The sequence below is a fragment of the Melospiza georgiana genome, chromosome 1 (assembly GCF_028018845.1).
Source record: "Melospiza georgiana isolate bMelGeo1 chromosome 1, bMelGeo1.pri, whole genome shotgun sequence".
Lineage (NCBI taxonomy): Eukaryota > Metazoa > Chordata > Aves > Passeriformes > Passerellidae > Melospiza > Melospiza georgiana.
Window position 1 is genome coordinate 33,162,871 of NC_080430.1, and position 13,614 is coordinate 33,176,484.

General features: G+C 38.0%; 1 protein-coding gene across 2 annotated transcripts in view; it reads left to right on the plus strand.

The window, feature by feature from the left end:
* PALS2 (protein associated with LIN7 2, MAGUK p55 family member) overlaps positions 1 to 13,614 on the plus strand; it is a 53,685-nt gene that overhangs the window by 28,246 nt on the left and 11,825 nt on the right. For both annotated transcript variants that reach the window (XM_058045012.1, XM_058045000.1), the window contains exons 3-5: positions 4,337 to 4,489; positions 12,633 to 12,785; positions 13,291 to 13,518. In XM_058045012.1, coding sequence (XP_057900995.1) covers positions 4,337 to 4,489; positions 12,633 to 12,785; positions 13,291 to 13,518 — 534 coding nt within the window. The remainder of the gene's footprint in view (positions 1 to 4,336; positions 4,490 to 12,632; positions 12,786 to 13,290; positions 13,519 to 13,614) is intronic.

Below are 13,614 nucleotides of genomic sequence, written 5' to 3' on the forward strand. Positions count from 1 at the left end.
AAGCAGCTGATTTTAATGTAGTCTTGTAACCACTGTTGTGTGCATAACTCATATGCCTTGTGACTTCTAGTGGTTTTGCCAGAGATGAAAAGTGAGAGCAGTCACCTTCATTATCCTGTGGCAAAAAAATGTTTTCTTTTCATCTTCAGCTCAAAACTACTTTCTGATATGCCAGGAAAATATTCTTTCCATGCCCTTTCCTGGATCTCAGACTAATAATTTTATCTTTGATTGTCAGCTCTCTAAAACATGGATTATCCTAAGTTTTTGTTCTTGGATTACAAAAATCTTTTATGTATGGGTGGTAGCAATCAATTATAAATATGTAAGGTGATATTTGCAAAAAAATCTTTGGACTCTTTAATTAAAATGTAGCTGGTCTTACCAGTAGGAAATGCAGTCAAATACTGCACATCACTTATATATGTTCTTAATCTTACTTCATAAAAATAAGCTCCTTTCAAGAGGAAAACCCAGTTAACTTAAATACAGCTGTCTCTTTAATAGGAATAGACATATGAAAGCAGTGCCCTCTGGGCAGGTATGAAATCCTCTGTAAAGCTAAAGGATTGTTGCCCATGGATTTTGTTCAGTATAAAAATCTGGAAAGGAAAACTTCTCATGAGAATTCATATAAGAATCTACTTCTGTTTGGCTGTTTAAAAAATTGTTTTTAAGTTGAAGACATGGCACAGTAATAAACTTAAAAGTAATAGAAGTGTCTTATCTGCTGGTGAGATGACTGCAGAGAGAAAGATTTGTGTACTAAATTTACTAGAGTAAGTAAAAGCATTTTTTTACTGACAATGGGAACAACTTTAAGTGTCTGCTGCATAAGTCATCTTTAATATTTATCATGAAGAAAATGTTCACTGCAAAGCCTTTTTTTCTTATAAAGAATTTGTGCTTTAATGACCAGTAACAATTAGGTGGAATTTAATGACTAGCAGATGTAAAAAAAGTGCTTGTAACAGAAACAGATTCTTAACTATACACATGCTTTATCTAGAATGCTTAAAGGTTTTAATTGTGTTCACATGGTGTGACTGCACTCATATTTTCTTAGTAATTATTTTGGAAAAATCCTCAGTCTTAACAAGCAGTGCTAAATAAGGATAAGATCAAAACACATTTGGTGAAGCGTATGTAATTCACATATTTGTCCCTAAAAATACATAAACTTGCTTTTCTATTAGAAGAGCTGGTTCTCAGTTCTCAGTCATCTCAGTTCTCTGAGATGGTTACATTGTTACAGCAGAATAATTTCAAAGCAAGCCAGAAATGCAAAAGCTTTTTCATTTTCCTTTATTAGCCAGTTATTAAGACTAATCATTATGTAAAGTACACCAAAAAGGACAATAAGAAACTTGGGAAAATGTGCCAAAAGCTATCCAAACTTGTTTTCTCCTTTTGGTCCTTAAATAAATGAAGGTGAACGATAAGTATAGTAGTTAGTTTGCAGTATTTTGCAGTGCATTTTGGCTGATCTTTTAAAACTGGGTTACATTCATTTCACACTTTTCCTGTATAGAATAAAGGTAATAAGGTAGAAATTGCAGAGGTTTTTGTTGGACAGGGTTCTTTCACTGAACCTTTCCACTTTTCAGTAGGTGGTAGAGGAAAGGAAAACTGTTATCATTGTAAAATGTTTTTTCCTGTCACTGATGTTTATAGGATCATAGAGTAGTTTTGGTTGGAAGTGGCCTTTAAAGGTCACCTTGTCTAACCCCCTTGCAATGAGCAGGGACATCTTCAACTAGATCAGGTTGCTCAGGGCCCCATCCAGCCTGACCTTGATTGTTTCCAAGGATGGAGTGTTTACAACCTTTCTGGGCAACCTATTGCAGTGTTTTACCACAACCATCCTAAAACTTTTCTTCCTTATATCTAGTCTCAATCTACCTTCTTTTAGTTTAAAATCATGATGCCCTGTCCTAAATAACTGTTGGAAAATAACTGTTGAACTTGGAACAAGCGTGAATTCTCCTCAGTTTTGCTACTGAACTGTGGTATCAAAACTTTCTTCTCCTGGATTGTTAACTGTTCTCTCAAACCTCAAAACTTTTATCTTCCTTCTGCTGTTACACTACTGCTTTTAGCATTATATTACAGCTTACAGGTGAATGCCCAGCCCAGGCCAAGGAGACATCTTGGGAGTAATCTATAAGCATTTAGTCCAGTATTTAAGATGTCAGATTGTTGGAGGTAAAAGCCTTACTATTTGAACATTTGGCAGGTATGATATATACTGAATGCACAGAAAGGCTCAATTCAGTATCAATATTTCTGAAATGCTCTATTGAAATAAAAAAAAAAATTGCAATATCCAAGTTAGGTATTCCTATTTGTTTGTTTTTTAACTTACTCATACCATTCCATATCCTGTTACTCCTCAACATATTACAGGTTCAGAGATTGTTTACTGATAAAACTTTATGTTCCCCAGTATATACATGGCCTTGATTTTGGAGTGAAGGGTGAGAATATTTGTATTTAGATTATATCACTCAGTGTTAGTGGTGGTTTTTTGAAAACAATGAGTGAGAAAAAAGGTAACCCATATTCTCTAATCTTAAAAAGGTTTTGCAGTTGGGTTATGTCTAAAAATCACTAGATTTGTGTTTTTACTTGCTGTAAAAGAATAAAAGAAGGATATTGTTTACTGTATGTGTTCTGTACAAAATAGCATTCCTTATAAAGGAGAATGTGTGTAGGTGCTGAGCTTCCTATAACTTTGTAATTACAGTCATTTGGTTTGTGTGTGTTGGTGTTGGAGAATGTTTGAAATGCCTTTCTGTTAAGTTAACCTTTCCAGAGTTTAGCCATCAGGCCTGCAGAAACAGCATTTTATAGATATGAAGAACAATTTAATACTTAGATGATTTCAGGAAGCAAAGTTCTCTGCTTTTAGCAAAATTTTATTTTATTGTCAGTTTTAAAGCAGTAATAAGAGAGCAGAAGTGCTCACATACCTTCAAATTATATCTGTGGGAAGTATATATAGATGACTCTGAATTATATCTATTATGTATTTGGTTTTTATATGCCAAAGTAATTGCTCCTTTGTAAATTTCTTGTTGCTACAGCGTTGAAAATAACTTTTAATTGAGAATCTGTGTTATTTTTGGCCTCCTTGTACCCTAGTTCTGTGATAGAGCACTGTCTGTAATAAATAAATTAAGCATTCAGAGATGCTTCTCTTCCTGCTCAAAGCACCTACCTTTCAATGAATTTCAGTACCTGCAGAGTTCAGGAAATGGTTATGTCTGCAGGAATAGCTCTAGAAATAGATGAAATGTTATCAAAGAATCATAGAATGGTTGAGGCTGCAAGGGACCTCTGGAGGGTATTTGGTCCAACTCTCCCTACTCAGGCAGGGCTACCTGGAGATGGTTGCCGAGGACCACATCCAGACAGCTTTTGAGTATCTCCAAGGAGTTGGAAACTCCCATCTTCTTTGGGTAACCTGTGCTAGTGCTCAGTCACCCTCACACTGGAAAAAGTGTATCCTGATGTTCAGACAGAGCTTCCTGAGTTTCATTTTATGCCCCTGCCTGCTGTCCTGTCACCAGTCACCACTGGAAACAGGCTGTCCCTGTCTTCTTTGTGTAGTATACCTTTTATACACATATACATATGCAATTGATGAGATTTCCCTGAGCCTTCTCTTCTCCAGGCAGAACAGTCCAGCTTGATGAGCCTCTCCTCAAATATGAGGTGCTCCAGACCCTTCATCATATTTGTGGCCCTTCACTGAGCTCTTTCCAGAACGTCCAGAGTGTTGCAGGTGTGGCCTCACTAGTGCTGAGTAACACTAGCTGTTCTAGCAACACTTTCAATGCAGCCCAGGTTACTGCTGGCTGCCTTTGACTCCAACTTCTCTTTAGCATTTCCTTCAGTTAGGCAGATGTTAGCAGGTAGAATGTGCTGTTCAGAAGGTGTTTGAATGGGAGGAGTCTGAGCCAAATGTTTTTGTTGCCAACTCTGAAAAGATCCCATAGCTCCTTTTCTGCCCTTCTTCTAAAAGGTGTACTTGTCCAGGGTTCCAAAGCAGGAAAGGTCCTGAGGTGCTGTGCTGTTGCTAGAGCAGTGCCTGGTGTGTGTAGCATAGAGGAGATATGCACTTCAAAGCCTCTCTGGTATGTGCTGCTTATAAAGTGTATTGGGTCCTGTAGTTGAGCATGCAAAATCCTTCAGCAGTTCAGTCAGGTTATCCTATATGTAATTTTTCTGGCTTTTCTGCTGAATGTTGCCCTGAGAAATTACTTGAAAAGTTTATAGATTTGAACCACTCAAAACTTATTTACATTATAGTCTTGTGTATTTAATCTTACAGGCTCACGAGCGACTGGAAGATTCTAAGCTTGAGGCTGTCAGTGACAACAACCTGGAGCTGGTGAATGAAATTCTTGAAGACATCAGTCCCTTAGTAAATAAGGATGAAAATGTTGCAGAATTGGTTGGAATACTCAAGGAGCCTCATTTTCAGGTGCCACCTTTTTACTGTATGTTACCAACTTACTGTATCAGTGTCCACATACAGATTTAGGAATGACAGTGAAACAAAACCTGAACTATAACAAAATGTAATGGATTGTAATGTAAAGGATTTTACTCCAAATAAAAGGTAAATCAGAAGCCGTGTTAAAAATAAACATGATTTTATTCTTTGATATAATTTCAAAACCACCTTTACTCACTGTATTAAATTCTACTGGAGTTTCTGTTATAAAGCTTGGACAAGCTTTTGCTTCCTGTATGACTGGAGTTTCCATAAAAATTCCCCAGAGGCTTGCTTCATCCATAACATTTTCAGGTGATCTCAGTTTCTGATCATGAGCATTGTGCATTTCAGTTCAGCTGTTTGCACTCATACTCGTGTGTAAGATGTATGGTTTGCAGAGTGAATGAACGTGATTCTTCTGTGAGCTGATCTGCACTGCAGCTGAAGCTGACACTCTGCAGCCCTCTCACTGTTGCTCTGCTTAAGTGAAGTGCTGACATGTGCTTGTCAAAAGCAGATGTTTTTCCATTTTCCTGTTTCTATGACTAGCTTCTGTACTGAGCCTCAAAGATCAAGGTTTGAAAATGCTTTGTGGATTCTGGTCTTTCTAGGTAGGGTTCAGTGGACTTTGCTACTTCAGTGGAGACTGCTACTAAGCTAAAGGTATTCTGTTGAAGAACATAAACAACTTTTTGCCGTAGTATAAGTGGGTTTCTTTTGGCAGACAGCTATGAAGTCATAGGCATTTTTGGGATAGATGAGTTTAAACACACTTTCCCCCCAGGTTTTTCATTACATGTTTTACAAACATAGCAGTGAGATATATTACTGTTTAACATGGATAAACACTGAAAATGCTTTTGGTTGTATTGTGTCCTATTGGGAAAGGAATCGCTTCAAGAACTCAGCTTTTGGGGCAGTAGCTTTTCTGAGTACTGGCAATTCCTCTGCCTCTCCTGTGTTGGCCTCCCTTGTGCTCTTACTTGTCCAGGCAGGCATCATAGCAGAGTGATGAAAAACTATGATTGGAGACTTACTGGTGCATAAACCTGCAAATCAGTCTTTGGTCCCATAGAAAATAATTGGTACTTGGAAAGGACTGGATGAGTTTGGAGGAATTGATGGTTAAAATGCACAAGGACTAGAACTGAGAGCCAGCTGTGCACTGACAGACCTGACAGTGATCTATTGTGTTAGACAGAGAAAATAAAGCTGAAAGTCAAAGAGGATGATGAATCAAAAGATGAAAAGGGCATAACAATTGAAGTGCTGCACTTTGAAAGGCTCAGTAGCAGTGATCTCTGGAGAGAGATGGCAAAGGCCAGAGACAAGCTTGGGAAAAGGATCTTTGGGGTGGAAACTGGAGATGGCCTGTAGGAGACAGATCAAATAAGAATTTTTGGGTGATTAAGAATCAAATAAGAATTACTGGGTGAATAGCCAACACTAAGGCAAACCCAGCATTTATTCCTGTTCTGTGGTCAGATCTACAGAGAGGCAGAATGTGATCTTGGTGTCAGATACTTCATTAGTTCAGGCTTCAGCAACTTAAACATGTAGTGTGAAAGTTCCAAAATAGCTGATGAACTGGAGTGTCAGTATTTATGCTCTTTCTTGTACCTTTTCTGTTGCTTGATATATAAGGAGCAGACATGAAACTGCATATATTCTATCTTAATACATGAAACTGCATATATTCTATCTTAATTTTACAGTTTTGTTCAGTTTAGTGCTTCCTAATTGTATGTTAAAGGTCCATTTAGCAAACATTTCTTCTGTTTTCCAACAACGATACCTTCCAAAATGTGTTGTGAAGATTTAGACTTCTGAGTGAGAAGTAGTGTCATCCACTTGTGGTTCTCTTCCATGAGCTTATTCAGTTGTTTTTTCTACCCATATGAAAATCTGTCATTCATAGCATCCCCCATCTGAGTGGAGACTGTGCTCTTTTGGTTTTGAGACTGTCTCGTGTCAATTTCACTTAATATTCCTGTCCTCTTGTGTAGGAAGAAAGTGAACAGTTTTTCTTAATCAGCTTTTCCATGTTACTTGTGGTTTGAGAGACCTCATTGTGTCTCTCTGTGTCAAATAAATAAAACGAAGTGAAGCAAAGCTGTATGCAGCATGGATTTCTAAAGTAGTGTCATAATTTACATTGCATTTCCTACTCATGGCCTAAAAGTTCCTAGTACTTGGTTTGCCTGTTTAACAGCTGATGAATAGAACAGTAAAGTTCAGTTAGAAGGCACCTGCAGTGATCATCCACTCCAGCTGCCTTACCAATTCAGAACTGGCTGAAAATTAAAGGCTGTTATTAAGGGTGTTGTCCAAATGCTTGTTAAACACTGACAGACATGGGGCATCAGCCACCTCTTTGGGAAGGAGCCTGTTCCAGTGTTTGACCACCCTGTCAGTAAGGAAGAGGTATCTCTAGGCTCAGGGAGAGTAGAGGTGGATTGCTTGTTAGGCTCAGTTTGGTTTTGTATTGTTTACATCTTTGAGATACCATTTCTGAGTCTTTCAGTTAATACATAAAGCTAGGATTGTGTTTTCCCTTGTAGTCTGTGTTGAATTTAAGTTGCCTTGTTCTCAGTCTATTGCTCATGAGGTGCCTCTGCAGGTTACAGGCAGTTGTTTCAGTCCCTGAGTAGTGCATCAGCAAACTGTCATTTCATTTCTCATCCCCATTTCCTAGGCCATTTATCTGACATGTCAGTATATTGGCAGGTGTAGAACTGAGCCCAGATGCCTGTGGAAATCACCTGATGACATGAATTCTGAAAACTAAAAATTCCATATTCCTGACACCAATTTTTCTGTCTTTAACCAATATTTTCTTCCATTTGAAAGCCTTACTGTCTTTCTTGTTGTAGTTTTGTTTTTCTGAAAGACTTCTGCCAAAGGGCTATGGAAGTTGTTTTACATTAACAACTCTAACTGCCTTGTTGCCATGCTTGTTGGTGACTCTTCCAAGGAATCTGACTAGATTTGAGAAGCATAACTTCCTTTATTAAGCATGTTGATGCTTTCCCATGATCCATTTTGTCCAGTCATTCTGGGTTTTATGGAGACTTCTGATTTGTTTATTATCAGCGTCACACTTAGTTTTGCAGTTTGTTGACTCTTCCTTGGAACATAGTTTAAATATTCATGTCATGGTTATTGCTTACATGCTGCTTTTTTCCCTGTAGTGTTGGGTGAGTCATGGGCATGTAAGAAAAATGCAGTGCAACTTTGTTTGCTGCAAAATCTGGATTGTAGAAAAAGGACAAAAAAAGTGTGAAAGGAAGAGAAAATAGGTGGTTAAGATAGTTAAATGCTGCCTATTCATCACTCTGTCAGAATTGGAATTCATTTAAAAAAAGTCTGAAAAAGTTTTAATTTGTATTTTTAAAATTTATTGTCTGTGTGCCTGTTGCGAGGCATTCAGTCTCATTTGCAGAAACAATGAGCAGTTTTGGCTGCTGTGTATGGGCAAAAGCACCTAGCTACTTACTTCTTCAAAGTATATCTGCTGTGATTCATTTCTGAAGCCAAAAATTAGGGAGAATTTTCAGCCCTTAATTTTGTACTTCCATTACCCATGTGCAAGCAACAAAATCAGCTGAGGTCAAAGTACTATTTTTATTGAACTGATATCATAGTTAAGACCATTCTGGAAGTACTTCTAGGACAAATTGCAGACCAAAATGTAGATATAGTATCTTTTTTTAAGGCTTGGGAAAGCTGTGTGTCTCCTGCGAAAAGGAAACAGAAAATTACCTAAATACTCAATAAATAAGTGCTATCATTTCTGCCTCATTTGGTGCAAGTAGGCATATTCTAAATTCTGCAAGAAGGGAAAGAGGAAAAATACAATGTCAATTGCATTTATAGAAAAAGTCTTTTACATCCTTTCTCCATTTCAGTAAAAGTGCTAACAACCCAACCTCTTTAAAAGTTCCATGGACAGTACTGTGTAGTTGGTTAGAGGCTGACTGTATTTTACAAATGAATGGTTCCACTTTATCACAGCCTCACCTTACAGTTGTAACCTGCCTTGGCATGCAAGTATAAAATGTGGATATACAAGGCATCAGTGCAGTAGATTGTTTGGATCATTTAGTGCTAGAAATACCAAATTACAGGACTTCATTTTTTCTACACATTTTTGTAGAAGAGCATTTGGGAAGGACTAACTCTGGAGTACAGGTGCATGCCTGGCTGTATTATCATTCCCTTTCTTTTCTCCTCTTGTTTCCTTGTTTTTTCATCCCTTCCACTCTTTACCCTTTTTAGTTTTAACTGAACTTTTCAGAGGTCAAAGTGTGAAAGTTCTAATGAGTTTCACAGTATTGATGGCTGGCCAGGAGGTCAGTATGTGTGGGAGAGCCAGCTGGCACATGCTGCACATGGAAAAGGCTGTAGCAAATCTTACCAGACAGTAGCTGGAGAGCAGAAGACAGGAGTGGTAAGAGAGGTTGCCTTGAGGAAAGAAACAGCATTTAAAAATTTTCACACTGTTGGAGTGGTTAAACATGCAGAAGAATCACTTCTACTTCCTCTTGGAAGAGCTGGTTCTGTTACTTTCACCCTTCAAGAATTAGCTAAACCATTCATCCTAAATAGATTATGCTGGCAATAAAATAATTAATCTGAAAAGCAGCCAGTTTGTAAGGGCTGATCATACTTTTTAAATGTTTCATTTAGAAAAAGTGACCTTAAATTGTATCCTAGACAGATATTAATGTATAGGGCTATTTTCCCTACATATTCTTGTGTTCTTACCATCTCTTCTGATTTTTCTAAGGTCATGATTCCCTCACTTTTCCAGGAGAGCCTTTACAATGTGTTCTTTTCACATGAACATTAGGAGTCTCTAGTCTATTTATTAAGTTCTAATATTTTAACAGGGTTATCGGGGAAGACTAGCATACATTTAGTGCATAAAATAGGAAAGGAAATATTTTAGATACTTCTAGGCCTAAAATGTTAGGAAAGGAGGCCTGAATTCAAGACTGTAGAGTCATTCTACTCTTGTGTATTCCCTCCCACCACAGCCCCCACTTTGTAATTTAACTGTTCTTTTGGATCAGAATTGGAGAAATGGTCATTCTGTTATTTAGGGCAGTGCTTCATAACATGTTTTGATTGTGTTGAGAATTTTTTAAATGAAAAACAAATGTTGAGTTTGAACTTGGCTTCAGTTCTGGAGAGAGCCTTGCATGTTTAATGGTTCTCTGTTTACTGAATTTTCAGTTATGTTTTAAAATATTTTTACCTGTCAAATATATGCAGCCACAGTAAACTACTGTAAAGAGATCAATATCTTCTAAGTTTATGGATTGTTTTTTGACAGTGTCTTGCATAAAGAGACCATACTGTCTGTCACAGGACTGTGTATCCACAGGACTGTGTATTACTTCTTGTGATTTGTAGCAGTTCTCCTAAGTGCCTTTTTTGACAATATTGGTATTTTTTCATGAGAACATTTCTACACCTATCCAATCTTGAATAATCAGCTGATTTGTTTACAGGAGGAAATTTTGTATGGAGGAAACTTTGAACTGTTTTATGGTTGTTGATCAGTCCCTGTTTTGCAGACTTTGGCAGTGGTTTTATAAGTGTTCCAGCACCAGTATGGAAAGGTCAGATTTCTGTAGAGCTCTGGAGTTGCAGGAGCACAGGATATAACTTTTTTGGGTATCACAAGAAAGAAACAAGAGAAGTTAATGTAACTGTATTTCTCAGTTCTCTCAGCCATGCTCCTGAAATAAGAAAGTAACTTAGGACATCAAATGTTGGCCAGTAGTCTGGCAGTGGTACAGACACAGGGACCTGTTGCCAGGTGCCTGTACTTAAGTGTTCTTCAGGACTGTAGGTCATGACCTGGCTGCCTGGAAACAAGCTCATAAAACTGGTACAGATTCTTGAGTTTCAGAACTGAGAGTTGGGTATGGGACAGTAATAAGTTGACTGTGCCTTCAGGAAACCAATGAACTACTTTTTTAAAGAAAACACTTTAGAGCTGAGGGCAGTCCCTAATAGTCCTTCTGTGACTCAGGCATTGTGTAAAAGGAAAAAGGAAATAGGAAAAAGATCCTTTGACTGAGAGATGGTTAAGTAGCTGTTGTAGGAATTCATGCTTATCCATAAAACTGAGTGGTTAAAAAGGATCAGAATGTGAAATGGGATCAGATTTAAGAACTGAAGAATTTTATGGAGCATTTTAATTTGAAAAGGATGACGCAGACTGTTATCTTAGTAGGCTTTTTGGATCAGATTATAATCTATAAATTGCATTACCATTTAAGGGCAGAGACCTGTCCAGGCAGGTGTGTGAGGCTTTATGAGAAGTATAATAGTGAGTTGTGGTCAGAAACTTCAGGGACAATTTGTTCTAGCATGTGACCAGAAGAAAACTGTACGTTTCATACCACTGTATCTACCTGGTTTTATGAGTACTAATCTGTAAAAATATGTTGCTGATGCAAATTAGTTTCATTTTGGAAATGCAGAAAGATCCAAAAATATGTTGCTTGCAAACATTGGCAGAGAGATCTGTTCTCCTGGTTTCTGGATTGGATGTATCTTGGATAGTGAAGAATTAGAAATTGCTACCATCTGACAGCTGCTTGATTTAAATAAATGATTGTTTTTCCTATTTAATTTGATTTGGTTTGTGTCCACAGTATCAGAGCAGCCACAATAAGCAGCTGTCTTTACAGTCTTAATGGAAGGGGCAAAATCGGTGAATTAATACTTCCTTCTAACCTCAAGTTGAAATATCAGCAGGTTCATCGTGTAATGGGCAGATTAAAATGACTGTTCAGGTTTGTGACATTTTGAGGGCTTGCATGCTGAGCTTAGCACTAACCTAATGTGGTTGCACAGCCTTTAGCTTAGAGGTGGCTTACAGAAGGATGGAGCAGACTGCATAGCAAGTCATGACTTGCTCGCCTGCTCTGCTTTCTGGTAGTTTGCTGTCTTCCTCTGGCATGTGCATGTCAGTATCACTGATAGTCCCATGGTGTCTTTTTTTTTAGCCACTTCTGTGACATAGTCAGTGACCTGCCTTTAGACCATATCTGACCAGTCACTGTTGGAAACAAAGCTGTGTAGTTGGAGGCCCAGTAGGCATCTCTTCTGCTTGCTGCTGCTCTCTGTGTATCTGTCAGTGTGACTCCCTGTGCTGTAGGATGCTTTACCTTGGACTACTGTGTATGATGGATATTGGGTGTCCCTGTTCCTCTCATAGAATCACAGAATGGTTTGGGTTGGAAGGGACCTTAAAGATCATCTTGTTCCAGATCCCCCACCACGGGCAGGGACACCTTACACTAGAAGGTGACAGAAAGACAGAAAGTCTGAAAGTCTCTCCTCTGTCTTAGTGCACAAGTTTGATCTTGGTTTACCTGTATGTATTGTCTTATACATTTTTCTTTATCCTAAGATATGTTTTATGAAAAAATCATGCCTAAATTTCATTGTCTTCCAAACATGATTATATTCATTTGGACCTCCTCCTTCTACCTTGTATTTACGTATTTGGACTGGAGAAAACACTGTTAACTCTAAGGTCTGAGCTTCTGTCTTCCAGAAAGTAAAATCTGTAAGCTTGGATTCATTTGTTACTAGAATTCTGTCTTGGCTTTATGCAAACAGGAAGCACTCATTCTGCAGATAGCTAGAAATCCTTGCATACTTGTCATTATCCAAATTACTGTGGAGGAAAATTTTATTGCATTAAACAAAAGTATCTAATGATGAGTTGTCTTCATTTTTTTGCAGTGGGCTGTTCATTTACTGTAACCATTTGCTCAGATACTGTCTCATTAGGTGGAAGACTATTTTAGGTACTCCTTTTTCTGTCTTCTTCCCTTCACACATTACTCCCAGTTTAGTTACATTTCTCCTATATTTCCTTAAGAAGCAGCATTTTTCTGTACAAGATAGGATATTTGCCAAGGCAATAGGCTTATCAGTTCATGTGAGCACTTATTGTGTCCGTTTTTGCTTTATTTCATGTGAAGTAATGGTATTATGACCTGATCCCAAAAGGACAGATTCTGTGGTTATTCAGCACTAAATCCTTTCACAAAAAGTTATTTCATGACTATAAAAAAGATTTTTTTCTGTTCCTTTGCAGTCACTCTTGGAAGCACATGATATTGTGGCTTCAAAATGTTATGATTCCCCTCCTTCTAGCCCAGAAGTCAATAATTCTTCCGTGAACAACCAGGCTGTTCCAGTAGATGCTATTCGCATCCTTGGAATTCACAAAAGAGCAGGAGAGCCACTGGTAAGTAATTGAGGGTGAGGGTGAGTGTGTCTTTAAAATGCTAGTGGAAATGTTTGCTCATACCTGATTTCTTGCATTATGTTTTAATTATTTTCATTATATTGTGTAATTTAATGGGTGATAAGCTCAGTATTGAGAGGTTGAAATAAGATACTTTCATGTACTCCATCCCATTCTCTCCAAGAAGTAATGGGATAGTTATTAGGCAGTCACTGGCCTGAATGACTGCTGTCATAAGTGACTAACACAACATCTTGATAAAAGATGACAGGATTGCGTGCAATCAAGAACAACAGTAATTTTCAGTCTTATGAAAATCTTGTGTGAAAGCACTTCTGTGTCACTTGATACTTCTCTGATCAGGAGCTCTAACACTGTAGTAGCTGTGACTGTTTTCATTGGAGTGAGTGGAATATCCCACAGCTGTGTATTTGTGCTTGAGGTAATGGTGAAATGAAACTGAAATTCAAACAGTGGTAAACTGGGTGTCCTGTACCTCTTTCAGGGAGTCACGTTCAGAGTGGAGAACAACGATCTGGTGATAGCCCGAATTCTTCATGGAGGAATGATAGATCGGCAAGGTCTTCTGCATGTGGGGGACATTATTAAAGAGGTGAATGGCCACGAGGTTGGAAACAACCCAAAAGAATTGCAAGAACTGCTGAAAAACATCAGTGGAAGTGTCACTTTGAAAATTCTCCCCAGCTACAGAGACAGTGTCATTCCTCAACAGGTCAGGAGCACATTTCTGATGATTCTGTGAAAAGAACTTCTGCTTAGTACTTTTTTGTGTAAGATTCTCTAATATTCTGGATTAGACATGTTTTGA